The following is a 19,120-nucleotide window of genomic DNA, read 5'->3' on the forward strand; positions in this document are numbered from 1 at the left end:
AGTAGATCCAAATTTGATTGTCAATTAATTTCACACTAAAGCTGTTGTAGAAGGACTAAAAGGGATTGGGCGGACCCACAAGCAGAGACACTTGTGCGCATTCCGGGATTATAAGAATTTCCTTCCAGCATTAGGATCCTGCCATGTAACAATCAATTTCGCTGCACCAGCTTTAACCCACGTGATGGTTTGTTTGTTCGAAGAGTGCAACATAAATATTGTTTCAGACCTTCAGGAGTTTCCTCCTAGTGATTCCGGTTGAAGCCTCTGTATTCATGAATTTATCATATAATGCATTTACATAATAAATTTATCACATGATATATAATGAAATGAAATTAACATGGATAAAAATAGAACGAGCTCACCAGCAGTCCTTTGCATCAGATATAGTTGCATCATAATGATGCCATCATTTGAGTTTCCATCAATTCTACATGTACAACAACCCAACAATATCCATGTACATTATTAGCAAGTTTTGCGGTCAATGTTTCCGTTCTATAGTAGGTTTTTGAAGAGCTAGAACGAAACAAACAATTAGAATATATGTTGGGGCTTACCTATCAACGGGGCCGGGTGGATTAGCCGTCTGTCCAAAACTACGATTTTGGTATCAGGCAGCCGGGAACCACGCTGCATCGTACCTCCTAGCTTAGTTACTTAATCTTAAGGAATGAGCATTACCGGGTATGATTACGTAGAGGTGCTAGATAGGAACTTGGGTTGGCTAGAGCTATGTTGGACGCATCTTCATTGCCTTCCCCCTTTCATGCCCGTACTTAATACACGTGGTATTCACAAAAGATATCCCGTTGTGTAGGAAAAAACAGCCACTTAATGTTGGTTAGTCTAGAATAAATTCAACGTATCGTCCTCAACCGCACAAACCCTGAGGGCAAGGCACAATCACCCGTTTAGCACCAGAAACCAGTACCTACGTGTTTCACTTGAGAACAAAGGATGTTCACCACAAAAGCACTTGCTAACTATTGTTCGAATCTCTTGCGGAGTTTCCACGAATACGACCGCACGCGCCGAATAACAGATATGAAATGTGTATGTGACCACTGCTGTTTAAGGTAAGTGTACTGCACCTTATATCCCGTCTTTATAATCAATAGTGAACTGAGAGATCGATCGCACGCGTGCCGTAGTCTGATGTAAGTTCAACATGTCTCACGAGTTTTCGAAGTAAAGAATTTGTATATCGAATAATAGAGTAAGTATAATTGATAGTAATACTTTATTACTTGAATTATATTGAAAATAACAATTAGTCGCATTACTACAATAAAATGTAAATAAATTTCTACAGAGTTTATTTTAGTAGGAAACGTTGCTAATTTTGTCTAGTAATAAATACAGCCAATACTTATATTTTCCAGTTATTTAGTTACAATTGATTTCTCACCGTGATAATGCTTAATGTGACTTGTATTAAAGATCGACGCATTAATCCAAACAGCCCCAGCGTAAATGCTTATAAAATTCAAATAATTCACTAATGAAACAAAAGATGGAGAAAATGGGTCAAAATTTTTTGTTTTTTATCAGTAGGGGAAGGGCGGTAAAGACGGACACTGCGGGAAAGACGGACACTTGTCATATTTCATAAACAATAATTTTTTGAAGCAAATCAATGATGGGAAATGTTTCTATAGACTGAATTAACACTTTTGAATTAAACTGCTGATTTTTAGCAGCGCAGCTGTCAAATTTATAAGCAAAACAAAGAAAAAATACGTATATACGCTTACCGATGTAATTTTGTGTGTGAAGAAAATAGCTAGTAAATCGTTAAAAAATAACATAATCATGCTAAACAGACGACATTCCGTTAGTTTGATCCTTCACTGAATATGCATTGGAAACCTGGTAAACTTTTGAATATTCAGTAAAAAGTTATTGAAGTTTGAACAAATGATATCCAAGTCGGGAAAGACGGACACCCAAAGGTAGGGAAAGGCGGACACACAGATTTTGAACCCATTTTGCCCAACAACTATTTAACATTGCAAATACTTAAATATTTTATATGTAAAAGTAACCAGAAGTCATATAGCAGTTGGAATAGGCCAACTTTTAGAAACGATTAATTCGTCACCAATTAAAATATTGAAGGGAACCATTTTATTTTCTCGCTCAAAGGGGGGATCGGGAAGGGGGTTTTCCCAAACCAATTCTTTCCTAAATACATGATGAAATATGTTAATCTTTCTTAATACTGATAATTCGACGACGCGTGACACCTTTTTGCGAGTGTCCGTCTTTCCCATATCAAGTGTCCGTCTTTCCCGCCCTTGCGCAGAAACTCTGATTTATACATGATGTTTATAATATTTAAAAAAGCATAAATTTTGGAAGAAATTTTCCAGCGCACGTTGTAACTTTATTAGACAGAGACTTAAAGGTTCAGTTTGTGCGAAAATTGCGATCAATACAGTTATATTTGAGTAGATATTGAGTCTTTACCTTAAGGTGTCCGTCTTTACCGCCCTTCCCCTAGGTGCATATAAAATTCAAGAGAAGCGGAGACCCTGAAACGTTTAGCGCAGCGATTTCGAGTTTTCAAAAGAATTATATCCGCAACTACTCAAATTTTTCTCACGAGATGAATCTGACTATTCTTGCCTGTACATTAGAGTGTCCCAAAATAGCACTATGTCAGAAAACCCGGGGGCTCACCCCTCAAATGATAGCTTAGGGTGTCACAACAAAACTTTTATATGACGTCAACATTGGGTACCGCGATTTAGGGGTCGCACATTTGAGTTTTATGAAAAAATGGCATTTTTCAGGAGTAAATTCAAAAAAAATATTTTTAGAGATGTTAAAGTAGGTGAAAAAAGGTACTTAACTATTTTTTCACCATCATTGGGATCTGATACATTCATAAAAAAGTTATGGTGGCATGTCTGGAGTCATATTTGGTTACAAAAATTGATTGAGTTCGGGAAAAATTTAAAATTTTCGAAATTTCATTTAAATAAATATCAAAACAGGGTATCGAACAGTGTCCCAGGGCAACGTAGCTATACTGTATAGATGGGAAATTTTATGACGAATAACTTTGCCGAAGAAAGTAAGGACGTCTTTTTAAATCTCGTAGAGATATTTACTGTTTTCTGAAGGCGGAACAAAACACATTTCTGTAATTTTTAAATTTTAGCAGTTTCATGTGAAAGAGGTAAATGAAAAAACTATTTACTCTAAACGTCACTTGTGTTTTTGATAAGAGGAAACATGCACCATCCAAAGAATTTGGCACCATTAAGGCTCAAGAATCATTTTTAAAAAGGGCGTAATTATTTTAATAGGTACTATGTTTGAGAAATTGTATCCCCTGACACTAGGTTTGCTCCATAATGAAACCTAAGCGTCAGTTTGTGAAAATTGAGTTTTAAACATGAAAAAATAAACACTGAAAAAAATTCACTGTGTTCTAACGCCAGGTAAAAATGTAAAATTAAAATATACAGGAAATGGTAACTTCGATTTTTTTTTGGAAAAATAGTGGTGATTTGATGCATTTTGAGACTTTTTCTGAAATGGTGCAACATTTATCAAAGGATTTTGTAGAACAACGACCTTTATGAATATTTTGTAACCTAAGATTATTATTATATTTCTTATTACTATTCTTATATTTCTCGTTATACATATATGTAATGTGAATTTGAAGAACAACTTCGTATGTGCTTGACAACACGTGTTCAAAATAATGATTAGCTTCTAAATGCAGCCGTATTTAAGATATTTGATTTAAGATATTTGATATTTAAGATTTTATTTTTTTATTTTAAACGTGCCCTTTTCCTATGTTATCCGTGTTATATTACCAAGTTAGCAACTAGAATAAATATTACCTTTCAATTTGTCTGAATACACCTTGCTGATTCTACCATCTACTGATAGTACAAAAAGGGTCAAAAAAATTTCAGTGTTTATTTTTTCAGGTTTAAAAATCAACTTTCTACAACTCACGCTTAGGCATCACTTTGGAGCAACCCTAGTTTCGGGAGATAAGATTTTTCAAACATAGTACCTTTAAAAATAAGTACGTCCTTTTTAAAGTGATTCTTGATCCTAAATGGTGCTAAATTCTGTGGAAGGTGCATATTTCTTCCTATCAAACACGTAGGTAACGTTTAGAATAAATACGTTTTATCATTTACCTTTTTCACGTGGAACTACTAAAATTTGAAAATTTCGGAAATATGTTTGGTCCCGCCTTCAGAAAAACGTGAATACCTCAGCGAGATTTGAACATACGTCCGTATTTTCTTCGGCAAAGTTGTTTGTCATAAAATTTCTCATCTAAACAGTATACGTACGTTACTCTGATATACTGTTCGATACCCTGTTTTGACGTTTATTTAAATGAAATTTCAAAAATTTTAAATTTTTGCCAATTCAATAAATTTTTGTAACCAAATATGACTCCAGACATGCCACCATAACTTTTTTATGAATGTATCAGATCCCAATGATTGTGAAAAAAAATATTTAAGTATCTTTTTTTACCCACTTTACCATTTCTAAAAATATTTTTCTGAATTTACTCCTGAAAAATGCCATTTTTTCATAAAACTCTAATGTGCGACCCCTAAATCGCGGCAACCAATGTTGACGTCATATAAAAGTTTTGTTGTGACACCCTAAGCTATCATTTGAGGGTTGAGCCTCCGGGTTTTCTGACATAGTGCTATTTTGGGACACTCTACTGTACATGTACTCCCGTTTAGGCAGACAAAATATTTCCGAACTTACATTTCTTAGTGAAATAATTTTTCATGCTTCAGCGGCAGCTCGTCATAAGAAAACTGCACTTCGAAGGAAAACCAAGAGGACTTTTATTTTTTTCACAATAGTGAAAAATAGTAGAATTCTTAGATGATCTTTTCGTCAATAACGAAGAGGTATTCCATAAATATTAATGCCAAGTAATAGTTTAAATATAACAAAGTTGCTTCTAATGCCTGTTTTTCCGTTTTCGTTTATCGGGAAAGTAGATCGATTACACTTCTGTAAAGAAACTATTCTTTAACCCTCTCTGTCCCAGGGGTATTTTGGTGGTTTACAGTTTTCGATCATGTGAAAAAGCGAATAATAAGCAATTCGTCAAATATGACTATACAGCTTGTAAAATAATGTTTTTACTACGTTATAAAATCAAAATATCGATATTTAAATGCCTTAAAAATTTTATCGGCCTATTTTAGTTTCGGAAGTCATGGATCACCTGTGCTACCATGGGACAGAGAGGGCTTTTTGCTATTTTATCAAATTTCATGAATAAATGTATAAATTTCGGCCAATCTCATTCTACCATCATGGAAATAATGTAGAAAAAAGCAAAGCCTTGGGCTTAAACGTCTTTCCAAAACTTGACCCTTTTTATCCTGGAATTAAATAAAAAGAAAATTTATCCAATTTAATTCTACTATATATATTAATTCTTGACAAATACGTATTTCGCCTACGGCTTGCAGGCTTCCTCAGTGTCTATTTTCGAACCTTTTTATCGACAACTTTAGCTATCGAATAAAAGAAATACTATATACGTAGGGATATATACTAGGCCGTATGAATAAAACAGTTTGCCTTGCTTTTCCCGTGTAAATCTTATGGGAGAGTTTGCTCTATCTCTTTTATTCATACGGCCTGCTATGTTCAAAATTAAAATCATTTATACTATGTTCAAAATCATAACTTCATGAAAAATATGTTTGAAAAATAAAACTTAGTGGTCAATACCGGTGTAGTGTTTAACATCAACACCTCTCACGCCGAGGACTTGGTTCTAATCCCAACCCCGCAGAGGTCACGAATGACGAATGACGAATCACGAATGAGTGAATAAGATTAAAAGTGAAATTCAATCGAGAAAAAGTTTTCATTAATATCAATCTTCGTCTTCGAAGACGTCACGAAGGCGCTCAAAAAACTACAGCCAATTGAAAACATGATCATATTTTTTATCACTTGGGCTCTTTGAAAGAATGATGGGTAATTTTACATTTCACACATTATCAACGGTTAATGGGTTGGTTAGGCATGCAGAAAGATGGTTATGATTATTAGCCTTAAATGTTTCGTTCTTTTTGTAAATGTTAGGTATAATGATTACACTCATCTTGCCGAGTTTTGTTCGCTAAGCGTAATGATGTTTATGTGCTGAAATTGCTAAAATCGGTTTTCAATTGAATTGTAGGTTTCTGCTGCTGTGTTGCACTTGCTCGTGCCACTGCATTAGCAGCTTCGGTTTTGTTCTTAGCCTGAATTGCGTTCATCTGATTCCGCTTGATTGCCGCTTCCAATTTGATACGCAACTCTGCATTCTGGGCCATGAATGTTTTAAATTCCGCTGGATATTTTGGTCCAATTTTCATTAACCACTGAATGGCTTGCTCGTGAAGTTGAACGCATTGTTTGGCTTTATTCCTCAACTGGTCAGGTTCCAGAAGATAATTGATGAGTATTGGAAGCAGTATAGTTAGCATTTGTGTACCTAAAGAAATTTTGAATTATTATTTAGTTTTGAAATTGGTCAAATCATGCAAATTTCTACCTTGGATTGAATCATCTAAGCAGAATGCAGCGTTGAATGAGTAAGTTCAAAAGATGTATTTTCAATGTTATTTAAGGGATTAGAAAAGAAATACTTACGATTGTTTGGTTCAGCTATTCCTGTTAAGGCTTCCAAACTTGTTATACCTTCTAGAATAAACGCCAGTTCCATGTCATTTTGAGGGCTTCTATTGTTCTCAGCAAATAGTGTTTCTATTAGTCGCGGCACCAAAGCGTGAATGTACGGAGTTGAAATTTTCAAATCGGCATTGACAAAAATTGAGCGCATAGTTTGTACACACTTCAACCGAACCATCGGCGCTCCGCTCATCAAGCATTGGCGAAAATGGTTGATACAGGGATACTGTAGGTTTGGTACCGCTACCAGAGACGAAGGAGTGTGCAGTAGAAAGACAGCGATGGCCAGCATCATGGTCACTTCGTCTAATTTAGTTTCTTCGCATCCCGTCTTAGTAAGATCAATGATTTTACCAAGCGCACTCTGCAGCAATTTTTTCCATTCATCGCTTGAAAGTTCATGTTTGGCGTAGCGATCGGTAGCGAGGGCCTTCAGCAGCTGCAGTGCCGATTGAATTATGTTCGAATTGGCAATGATCGTTTCATCACTAATCGATTTGGTGGCCACCTCCTTTATGACACTAGTAGTGAGGTAGAGTATTGTCGGAAGAATAGATACAGCTCCTGAGGGAATTTATGAAAGGATTTCATGTTAATACTATTTCTAAATTCTACCATTTCTAGATTCTTTTACATGGCATGTTAAAAAAAGGAATTTTAAATTTTTCATTTGAAGTTGAAAGTAGCGTTATCTTTTGTTTAAAAGTAATTTGAAAATATTTCCTTGAGTGGTATCGAATTGTATTTCTAAACCTGAGACATATAAACAGTAAATGGTTTTGAAATGATTTTAAAGAATACAGAACAACAGGCTGGTTCAGTATCTCGAAAACAAACACAGAACCGGACGAGTTGGATGTAGAAGATACCATACGAACTTACAACCCGATCCCAAGTGGAGAATAAGTGTCGAAACAATAGGCAGCGACATATGCGAATTGAGGACAACGAATAAAATCTTTTCTTATGTTATCTTATCTTATCTTATTAATACCATCTACAGCCACAATTAAGGATTCCTGGAGATAATTTTAATTATTTCTAATCACAGAAATACTTCAAATCATTTACTTGTCAGTATTAACATTTGCAAAATAACAAAGATATATCGGAAATGTTTAATCGGCCAGACCAAATGTGAAGTATTGCCGCAAAGACGATTATACGAATTGAATCTTGTATGAATAAGTTATTCATGCATAGATGCGTTTCTAAATCAATAGGGGATGAAGAAACAAGGACGTCTCGTACCAACCGTCTCTGAGTAATTTCAAGATTGTTTTCGTTGAGAGTATCTTTGCTAATAATGGTTAAGTGATACTCCGGGCCCTCGGAGCTAGGGCATGAACTAATTAAAATAGATCAAAAACACCAACCACAACGCTACCAAAGACATGATAGAATATACCAATTAATTTGTTAAACAACAAAATGAAGCAATAATAAAGTAAATAAATTTACTTATTGCGTCCATGTAGTTGCATAAAACAACTAAAAATAATGTAGTTTTAAAACGGTCTCATCAGTACTTTCATTTTTCTTTCTGGTCCGTTAGAATGGCAGATTCAAGTCGAATGATTAAACTGAACCTAAAGTCCGGCATACTGTTAGCTAAGTTTGGTGGTCCCGTCTATCGGCGTAGAAGGTAATGCTGCTAACTTGGTTGATGTTCAGAAACGGTGGTAATGGAAATATTTTGAAGTAGTTGGTTGAAATGGGTTGCTCTGGCGCGATAATTTTTTTCGAAAGAATTTCAGCTAGGCGATCCAACCCTTACAAAAAATGCCTTATGGCGTTTTTCAATAGTAGCATTCATAATATTTCAAAGTCGTCTCCACTGGTGAGTATTTAATTAAAACACTTGATCTTTCAATGACTATCCGAAACAAAACACTTTTGAAAATATTAGTTTCCACTTTTAATCCACTTGAATTTTATCAAAAAACATAGAAAATGTCAGCGCGAAAATTTTTTACGTCTGCTATTCTCCTTGAGGACAAGGGACAACGATTAAAATCTCTGTACTGGAACTGTAAACCACTGAATGTTCCCACCTTGGTAACATAGCAATGAACTTTGCCAAAATGGAGATGAAGTACGAATGGTGTGCGGTCGCAGGACCATATAATATCATCAACATGCACAGATTCCGGTGGCAACTCAACAAGCAAAACCGGGAGATGCCAGGAATTTTCATCCTAAACCAGGGAGAAAAGTCAAATGCTTGCTGATGACTTATATGTCTATGTCCGCTGGATTTTTCTATAGATTTCATTTGCTTCTCGCCTCAAAATATGTCAGACCCAACCTATCTAAACTTTCGAATCTGTGTTACTATCTGACGCTGGTGATATCGACGATCGAGTTCCGAATTGGAAATCCGATTGTGAGGCCACCAGGTCCGAATAAGTGACGTATCCAGGCAACAACTAAAGAAGACCTGCAGTTGTTTCCGCCGATACTCACCACGTCCCGCTCAGGCAATAAAACAGATTTCACGTTCAAATTGAAAATTCGTGCTAAGGTCGGTAATCAGCTGCTTTGGAGTTGTCGCAAAGATCATTAAGATTTCTCTACATGCCATTTGGAGCTTGAGAATATCATCGGTCAGGTGGAGCTCATTTAACTGCTCCTTGTTCAAAGGGAACCAGGGTAATTCTCAGTTAGGTTTATTGTCAATGGTCAATTGAAATGTCGTCCATAACGGTGAGAAATAGTAGCGGCCAAAGTATGTAACACTGTCTCAGTTCTACAGTAACCCTTACAGGGTCCGACAGAACGCATGTCGTGCAGCCCTTTGCGTAAAACCGCCTCATACTAAGCGTCGATGAGATAGACTAGCTTATCAGGAACTCCTCCACGCCTTAATACACCCCAGATGTTTATGTTAGTCGGTCGAATGTTTTCCGAAATCAACATGCGCTAGAAGAAGACAGCTCTGGATTTCGATGACTTGCTCCAATATAATACAAGGAGTCGTGATCTGATCCATACATTAACGACGGCACGGAATCCAGCGTGTTCATACCGAAATAACGTCGATTTTCTCCTGGATTCGATTAAGGATCACTTTACTAAGTCGGTACTTTAAGAGTGATAAAGAGCAATCAGATCGTCAAATTTGTGCTACAGCGTATGCTCCATGGTCGGCCCTGTAAACAATTTTGTTTGTACATCTAGACTGCAGAAAAAGTTATATTTCACACCACATAAGAACATAGGTACCAAATTGGAGGTAATATACGTGCGAAAATTTTGACAGCCATTTGTAACTCTATCTTGCGTGCTCTTTGAAACACGCAACTTAATACTGAATATATGATTAACATATAACTTAATATTGCAATCATCTATTATACTGCTTTATAATTCACAGTCATGAGTTGTATATGAGGTCACACACGACTTTAAAACAACTTATTGTTCACTTTGTTTCGATAAACTCGAATGATTATACAATGCCAATGTAAAATTGACATGCATACGATTTAATGTTGACTTCATAATACAATGTTGTGTTATCTGGGGAAGCGTGTTGTGGAGGGAATAATACGCCCGCTTTTCAGTGGGATTAATATCAATGCCTGACCGCATTTTAAGGTCAGAGACTAAAAACACGAGTTTGGTCTAAAAGTTGATAAATCGTGGAGAAAATGCATGGAGATTTTACACTTTCTCACTTTTCATTAATTTTCACTACTTTGCGATTGAAATCCAATCTTCTCTACCATACGAATTATATCGTAAATTTTTTTGATCGGCTGATGCGAAAGTCGTATTAATAATTAATCTGTCAATATGGATCACTCCATAATGGCATCAACGATTTATGGGTGATAAGCTGTGACCGTTGTGACAAGAGGGAGAGCGGTTTCAGCAAATGTGACTGAGAAAAATTTTTTTTAGAAAACGACTACTTCCTCTTTCTGTAAGACATATAATTCTACGCCAAATTCAAACAAATAATCATTTGACATATAATAAAAAACAATTGAATTAGATTTTTTGTTACACAGTTAGAAACACATACCTGTTGGTGAGCAAAGCTTCGTTAGATCCGACATACTCTGAATGGCGGTTGCCACAAGTAGACTGTTGTCTTCAGATAATTTAAACCGGCCATTTTTCGTCTGTGTCATCTGACGTTGTAGCTGTTCGGTGGCAACACGTGCACTTTGCGATGGATTCATGGCCGGAATTTGGCGCGCTAGCAGACATAGTATCACCTCCATTACTGCATAAACATGCGATTTTCCAGGCAAAATCTCACCTTCTTCACCGCCTTCGCCAAGAAAATCAACATCGTTACTCTCATCATTGCCATTTTCCGATTTTTCCTTAGCCAGCTTTTCTTGCTTGTCCATCTCCAAAGATTCAATGTTGGCTTTAATAGTCTGTTTCAGTATAAGAATGCTTAGAAATTGAACCTCAATACTGTCTCTCGTGAGTATTAAACGATGTAAGACGTTGCAGAGCTCAACTGGTAAAGATTTATTCTTTGTTAGCATCATACGTGACCATTTGGAATCGAATATCGTATACAGTGATTGCAAACACGCAATAACACTATCTAGTTTCTCGTTTGTTCGAGTACTACAGAGAGCTTCCATGCAAATCCCAAACACCAGATGAAAACGGTCGGCACTTAGACTGCCATGGGAGATAGTGTTTATAGCACCGCTAGTCATTCCGGTTGGATTTTGGTGATTAAACCTATCAATAACTTTACCACTGGGTAAATCATTTGCGTTAACCTTATCATCAACAGAAGCATTCGTCGTGGCAGAATCGTTTTCATGTTTAGCAAATCCTTCAGCATTAAGCCAGAGCGCAGCAGCATGCAAAATCGGTGGCCATGAGGTTAAATAGTGCGGTTTTGCTAAATTCATCGTATCGTTAGTGTAAAATGCTCCACCGTCATGTGGCAACTGACTTGCATAGTCCGCTGGAAGTGAAAGCAAAGCATAATCTTTGAGAGCTGCTAACCAGTGAGTAGATAAATTGTTCAGTTCCGGTTGCACTAGAGCTAACAAACTTTCTCCACGACTTTCGAAATCACCGAATTCTTCATCGCCAACCGAACGACTTTCATTGGTCACGGGTGTAATGGTGTTTGACGAGGATGACAACGTTTTCAGCATCAAGCTAGCTGGTGCAGTTCCATTTCCCATCATTGCCATTATGTAAACTTGACCCCACGCTTTCAAGATGCTAAGCTTTTCCAACGTTGCCATGCTTTCATTGTACAACTGCGTACTGTTAGTCTTATCATTCAGCTTAGTTAAATTGGAAACTAGCAACTGATGAACACGACGCAGGTCATTGAGATCTCTTGCTACTCCAGATCCAATCCAAGCTGAGCACACCTCGCATGCAGCCGCTGTCACATGAGACGGGGTGTCTTGAGAAAACGCTGGTCGCAATGCAGCACCTACTTGTGCTTGAAACTGTTCCAGCAGTAAGTGGCCGGGAAACTCAGGCTCAGGGACTCTGGCGAATTTATCAATTATTTCTTGCAATGTCTTCAAGCCTTCCAATCTTAGCTGATCGGAATCACTGGTTGCAGCCATGAAGGCCATTCTGATTAAATCCGACAAATGCAAAACCAGATAATCACCGCGAGATTTTGTAATTTGCATTTCTTTTGCTAGCAATAAGTCGTAGTGAGCAGGACTAGCATTTTCACAAGTTGATATAATTTTGCGTACGCACTCCGCAGCAAACACTCGAGTAGGCCAGCGTGGCTGAACGGCTGGATGAGTTACCAGATTGTCTTCGGCGTGAAACTCGATGTTATCATCATCAGCTTCGTTATCTTCTGCGTCATCGTCAGCTTCATCCTTAGACCCTGCCGTCTCAGTAGGACCGGCTGTTAAAGCAGCTTCTGATGCGACGGTTAGCACATTCTTGCACATACTGAGCCACTGCGACAGATTATCGGCAGCCAATATTTGCAACATTGATGTTATTGTGTCATGAATATTTTTAATCATTACATTATCACTCTCTGTATCGAGCATTCCGAACAAAACTCCTGGCAATCCATAGTCCGACAGGGCGAAACTATCGTCATCGCTAACCAAATTCAATGCATGCTCGCATACTTCTTTCGCTTCGCGCGTAGTTAATTGACGGAGACAGGAAACTGCTGCTTTGCGTAGCATAAGGTAGTTACTGCTCAGATTTTGACACAAATTAGGAACTAATGTGGATAAATTGACATGGCGAGGTGCGAAAAGATGAAGTTGCTGTAAACAACCAGTAGCTTCTGCTTGTACCAGCGGATCGGAATGAGCTTGCATAATCGCTGCCGCACAGAGCAATGAGGACCGAGCAGTGCAAATCGAAGTACCATTACCCTGGAGCTCTGGACCCATAGTGGTTATAAGCGCACTCAATACGCGCCCAATGCACTGATGAACATCTACATGTGACTGTGGTACAGAGAGAAGTAACTTCAACGATAGTGAGAGTGTTGGCTCAACATACCCTCGAAACATTGGTCCGCCGGAGTCTGCGATCAACGATAGTGCGTATAAGGACCATACTTGCACAACAGGTGAGCTTCCATCTTGGGCAAGTGCAAGTAATATAGAGACACTGGTATTCAGGTGCTGAGACGAACCCATTCCGCCTACATAACGATGCAAGCAGCCTAATGCAAGAGAGTGGCCAGTTCTAGTCACAACATCGCGTGCCGACTTGAGACGATCAAAACTAGTTTGAGCCAACTCTGCGGTAATTCGAGAGTCACCAAGAACTTGTGCAATGCGTCCTAGCGCTTCTCCAGCTGCACATCTTAGTATTGGATTCGTGCAGATTAATGCATTGATTATCAGGTTGGTGGCACTTTTTCTTACTTCCTCTTGACCAATTCCAGATTTAGTTTCGGTCAGCCCTTTTAGTCCACTCAACAGAGCGGTAAAAATGTTCATCTGCACTGCTTCTTGACGTGAACTTTTAGCATGCCTGATACACTCCCCGAAATGCTCCAGCATTTGCAACCGATGTTTATTGGCCACCTTTGGAAATATTAAACCGAAAAGTGTAACAGACTGATCTATTACAGCGACACCCAACGGCAGCGGGCCGGGACATTGTTCTCCACTAGTAACGACTCGATACAAACAGCAGGGATCATGTTCAAGGGCTCCAGAACCTGCAGCGCTGTTAGGTTGAAGCTGAAAAATAAAGGGAATGTTTTTTCAGAAGGAACTCTAGAATTACATGGGTGTGCTTGACTATAGGCTTGGAAAGCGACGAACACAAAAATTATAGCTTATGAATTGAAAATGAACGTTTGATGGTACTGAATGACGATTACGGCCCTTTATCATAATTGTGGGCTGGAAATATGAACAGTTATGCTATTACGCATGACAGATTCAAGAGTTTAGTCCTTTGCTCTGAGTCGACGTCACATATTATAAGTAAGTATAAAGCTCAAGTTGATCAAGGTGCTCCAAAACCTTCTAGACTCTTTGTCAACCTCAGAAAATTTACCTTAAAAGTTTAGAACAAAGAAAATCGTGTTATCAACTTTAAAATTCAAATACGTTCACATATAGGTAAAAAATTTGGCAATTGTCTTTAGATACGATGTGCGATGACGCCTAATAGGATTAGGTAATGCATTAAACGGAGGCTGGCAACAATAGACAAATCAGTAAAAAATACAAAGCCAAAAAGCAAACGCTAAGCACAATAGTTAGCGCTAAATATCATTATGAAATACTAGTTTTGAACTACAAACTTACATATTCACGGTCAGCTTTACGGTTCGGTTCCATCTTCAGATAATGAAGTTTGGAATTATAATAAATAGAAAACAGAACGAACAAAAAAATAATCGTTTCTATAGATTTCTAATTTATGTCAAGAATGGCTTATTTTTTGTTTGCGTACCTGGTCTTCGATGCTACGATGGTCCGTTTCTTGTAGCCATGTTCCTAAAATTATGGAATCATCCGCATGGCACATCTGTCGTAAGAGAGATGTTGTGGTATTTGCCGGATTTTCTGTGAGAGTGAACTCTGATACTAGCATGCGCAGCAGATGCGTGTAAGATGATTCTAATGCATTCGCTGGTAGCAACGTTAGAGTCTCATATAAACGCAATCGAACCATCGCCGTTGGAGCTTTTAGATGCTGCCCATAGCTTTTTAAAACGGAAGTAAAGCTGGAAGTAGATCAGGATTGTATTCCAAATCGCTTTGTTTGTTGAAAGAAAAAAATACTTACTTTATCAACATTGCCAAAGCGCTTTCGATGGGTGTTAGTAGACGTCGCGTTATGTCGTCTGTTACCAGCTCAGGACAATGGAACAAGAAACTATGCATAACAGATAAAGCGCCTGCACGGCCCTCCAGTGTGACTTGCCAGGTGAATGCATCTCCGCGTGCTTTTTCCGAATCAAGCTCCTTGGTAGAACGAGGAAATGCGTTACGCCACAGTAATAACATACGCGGAAGAAGACCTTTCACAACAGGCACCCCAAGGGTCATAATTGCCCCAATCAATAACCAACCGGCCTGCGTTCTATTTAGAGACAGTCGACTATTTTGACTTGCTGTCCGTAAGAGTTCTTCTGCAGTGTTGAATATAACTTTGCCTCTTGTATGTGGAATGCCCAGTGGTGAATTGCTAACGCCTCCCAACACAGCGGCTAAAGCGCAACTGTAACCAGATATGGCATCGGGAGAGGTTCGCATTTTCTCTATCGCCTCTATAAATCGGTCAATAAGAGGAGTTATCTGGCTAGGAACGGCAACACAGACACATCGCAGACACCACGCAGCAGCTAGTCTGGCGGCCAAGCAAGGGTGAATTAAAACTGCGCATGTGGCATCAATAAAATTCAATGACTGATCTGTAAGCAAATTTTGTGCCGTGGTTCCTAAAAGTAACACAAGGCTGCCAAGCTCCTGTAACGCACAAACCAATAAATGTTGGCTAAACAATGTTTCTTGGTTGGAATCTTTTGCATTCTCTGGATTGAAATCAATTGAATTCATCTGTTTCGCTATGATATGAATTAACTCTTTGCAAGCTGACGTTTGTGCTTTCTCTCCAAGCATTTTTCCTATCACTGAACGAAGTATAAAATTGGTACACTTTCTTGAGTATACAGCATCCATATGAGATGACGCAGCTTTAGGATTGGCGACAAGGTCTAGTACATGTATTAAAAATGCTTGCATATTCCGTTCCAACCACAAGCCACCCATGGTTTGCACAAAGATTACATACGCGTGTGTTACACCAACACGAACCTCGCGATTGACTCCAGAACTTCCTTTAATAATTTCGCCTGTTCCTTTCAGAAATGAAACACCGCCGCGAAGGAAACCAGCCATTAGAACTCCTAGTGCTTCGTCCAAAGATATCGGTCGAACAGACCTGGTGCTCGATGCAGAAGAAGTCATATTAGTAAAATTTTTCAAACTTCCGTTCTGTGTACATGCTATCAAAGTTCCCAATAATTTGGCAACAGCACAGCGGACTTCATAGTTACAACTATCGAATGCTCGAAAGCACAACGCTGCTAAACTCTCAAGCTCTGTTGTATAGAGGAATGGAGCGTGTTTAGTCATTTCAAGTAAACAATTTGAGGCCGCTACGCGTACTGCCATAACCCGATCCGTGAGGCAGTATCGAACAGCTTTATAGATGTCTTTATGGACATTAGAAATAGCTGACCCCATTCCAGAGCAAACCTTTTCCAATGTTAGCATTATTTCAATGCGCACTTGCGATTCGGCGTTCTTTAAAGATTTTATCAAAATTTGTACTGTATCTTCATAGGAGCGGCCCATCATTCGTCCAAGTTTTTCGTACATGCAACCAACTACACAAATGGCAGCAAGTCTAGTCGCCAAATAGCTTGGTGAGTCATCCTTGTTCTTTAAAATGTCGTTACACTTATTCACAGTTTCAAACAGCAAAAATGTGTCTCCAACAGAGAATAAAGTAGCAAGACAGCGCGCTATTAGTTTTCGCGTTGGTGGTCCTGGCGAACCCTGTATGTGCTGCGTTAGCTGTTCTACTAATTTCTTTTGACAACCTTTTATATCCGACTTCTGAGCAGCAACTAAAACCTTGTCCAAAAAACGAAGCCACTCGAAAATGAATACTGGACGTTTTTGCTCTGGAATCTGGCTCAAAGCATCCTCATTTAATGTGAGACTGTGAGAAAGCTCCATGTTGAAGCTACGACTAAATTTGCGTGAAATACTGGAAGAAAAATAAAATTATTAAAATAATTTCCAGGCGTGGACTCTACATTAGTTTACGTTGAATGACCTTCGAGTTTACACTAACTGTCCAATATAACAAATATGTATCATAAATTACTTGTAAAACCACTTTGTGCAATACATTAAAAATTGTTGAAAGGCTCGATTTGAGCTAGGTATGGTCTTAAAGAGATAGTATTATGATTCTATGGTTTAGATAAACTTTTGAACAGAAAACTTTATTTTTTCTTCATTTTGCCGTATTTGGCAAACAAATCAATACAAAAAAACTGGACAGTAGCGATATCCTCGAAAATAGGTCAACTAAGACCAGTTTCCTTTAAGTCGATGATCATCAAAAACTATTGCGTACTAAAAAAGAACATATTTATCTAACTTACCTTCGTGTTTCAATAAAAAGGGTGATTGATTTTGAGGACTCTTTAAACTTTCTAATAAACCATTGCTTCGATGATAAAGACTGACGACTGACCTGACGGACCGAGGTGTAATTTTTTTCGTGCACATGACATATGTCAATGATCGGTCACGCAGAGAAAAAATAAAATTAGGGTGATATTCACTCAATTCGGTTTTGGGCGTCGTTTACAAAGGACGTCCGGTATTTTTCGGTGTTTAAGAAAAGGCGCACTCAAAAAAATCAGCACGTCAAGTTTACGTGAAAACATAGGTAATTCTCATCCATCACACTTTTCATGTAACATTCACGTGAATTGTTGGTAACTCGCACTCATACACTGAGAAAACTTTTCGTATAGTTTCTATGTGTCCCACACATAGATTTTTGCAATGTGCCTAGTCAATGAACTTTATATGCCACACAGTTATAATTTATGGGTAAGCGAAACTTTTGCACATACTATTCATATGCGTATATTTATTATGTGTATAATTGCACATACTATTCATATCCGTATAATTTCTATGTGTATTTCTAGGCGGATTATGTTTATATGTGGCACATGATAATCATCTAGAATTTCATATGGAAATTTACCATTAGTTATGTGCAGAATATTTTGAGTGTACTAACCAGTTTACGTGCAACCCCGGTAAATTTTATCAATTTTCCCATTAACTAGTACATGAAGTTCACGTAAGTTGCTATTCAGCTTTTTAAGAGCTATAATGGCGGATGTGTTCGTAATATTTGAACAGCGTTTTTGACATTTCCCTAATACATCGCACGCTTTCTTTCCGTACGTTCCTTTAGTTTTACCGTGAACGCGCGGAAAAAACGTGCGATGTATTAGAGAAATGTCAAAAATGCTGTTCAAATATTACGAACGCGTCCGCCATTATGGCTCGTAAAACGCTGGATACAGAATTTTACATGATTTTTCACGTAGATGCGACGTGTCGATTTTTTTGTGTGTGTTTAAGCTTCAGTCAGACAAACAGACGGGACACTCGCGTTAATTACATCGTCCAATCAAAAACCACTCATTTTTCAAAAATGCATGTTTCGCAACATGGCCACACCGCGACGCGAGTGCTGCTTTGAGTTTTCAGTATAAAACCATACAAATGTAAAAACCCCGCAGCATAAAATCATACAAATGCAAGCTGCTCCGCAACATGCATAACAGAGCGTGCTAGTGGTGCAAGCAAAATGTATAAGACGATGGTTTTTAAAGGAATTTCTCCTATGTGTCATGTCAGTTCGTCAGTGCTTCGGTGTTTTAAGGTGTTGTTTTGATTTGACGAAAACAAACGTTTCGAATATGTGCGAATACTGAACGAACGGGTTGCAGAAGAGGAAATTGGCTCGACAGTTTCAACTAAAATGCCCAAGCAGCACTAGCAGCAACTTGTTTTTTTTCGTATTGCAGACTTACCACCGCGACCATTATTCTGATCTATTGTGGTGCGTCCTCTTTTAATTTATGCCATGTCGTATCAGCACAGAGAACAGATTAACTGGCTCGAAGGAAGCAATTGATTTTTGTGTGTAAAATCTGTCGGTGGCGCCCTCCAGAAATAGTTTGCCAAACGCATCAAAAAATATCCATCCCAGTAAACCATTTGGTTTGTATCCAGCTTTTTACGAGCCATAATGGCGGACGTGCTCGTAATATTTGAACGGCATTTTTGACATTTCCCCAATACATCGCACGTTTTCTTTCCGCGCGTTCACGGTAAAACTAAAGGAA

The 19,120-nt window shown here is 38.2% G+C and overlaps 1 protein-coding gene across 2 annotated transcripts; it reads right to left on the minus strand.

Annotated features, from left to right (window-relative positions):
* Positions 1-1,653: 1,653 nt before the first annotated feature.
* On the minus strand, positions 1,654-17,426 carry LOC128739178 (HEAT repeat-containing protein 5B). Of its 2 annotated transcripts, XM_053834607.1 has the most exons (7): positions 17,348-17,426; positions 14,953-16,944; positions 14,617-14,890; positions 10,742-13,892; positions 6,673-7,275; positions 6,575-6,589; positions 1,654-6,514 (listed from the first exon to the last, which is right to left on the minus strand). In XM_053834607.1, the coding sequence occupies exons 2-7, from the start codon at positions 16,911-16,913 to the stop codon at positions 6,174-6,176; spliced, it is 6,345 nt and encodes a 2,114-aa protein (XP_053690582.1). In that variant the 5' UTR covers positions 16,914-16,944; positions 17,348-17,426; the 3' UTR covers positions 1,654-6,173. The 2 variants fall into 2 exon arrangements, with proteins under 2 accessions (XP_053690582.1, XP_053690583.1); XM_053834608.1 differs by lacking the exon at positions 6,575-6,589.
* Between the last annotated feature and the right edge of the window lie 1,694 nt (positions 17,427-19,120).

The sequence above is a fragment of the Sabethes cyaneus genome, chromosome 3, assembly GCF_943734655.1.
Source record: "Sabethes cyaneus chromosome 3, idSabCyanKW18_F2, whole genome shotgun sequence".
Lineage (NCBI taxonomy): Eukaryota > Metazoa > Arthropoda > Insecta > Diptera > Culicidae > Sabethes > Sabethes cyaneus.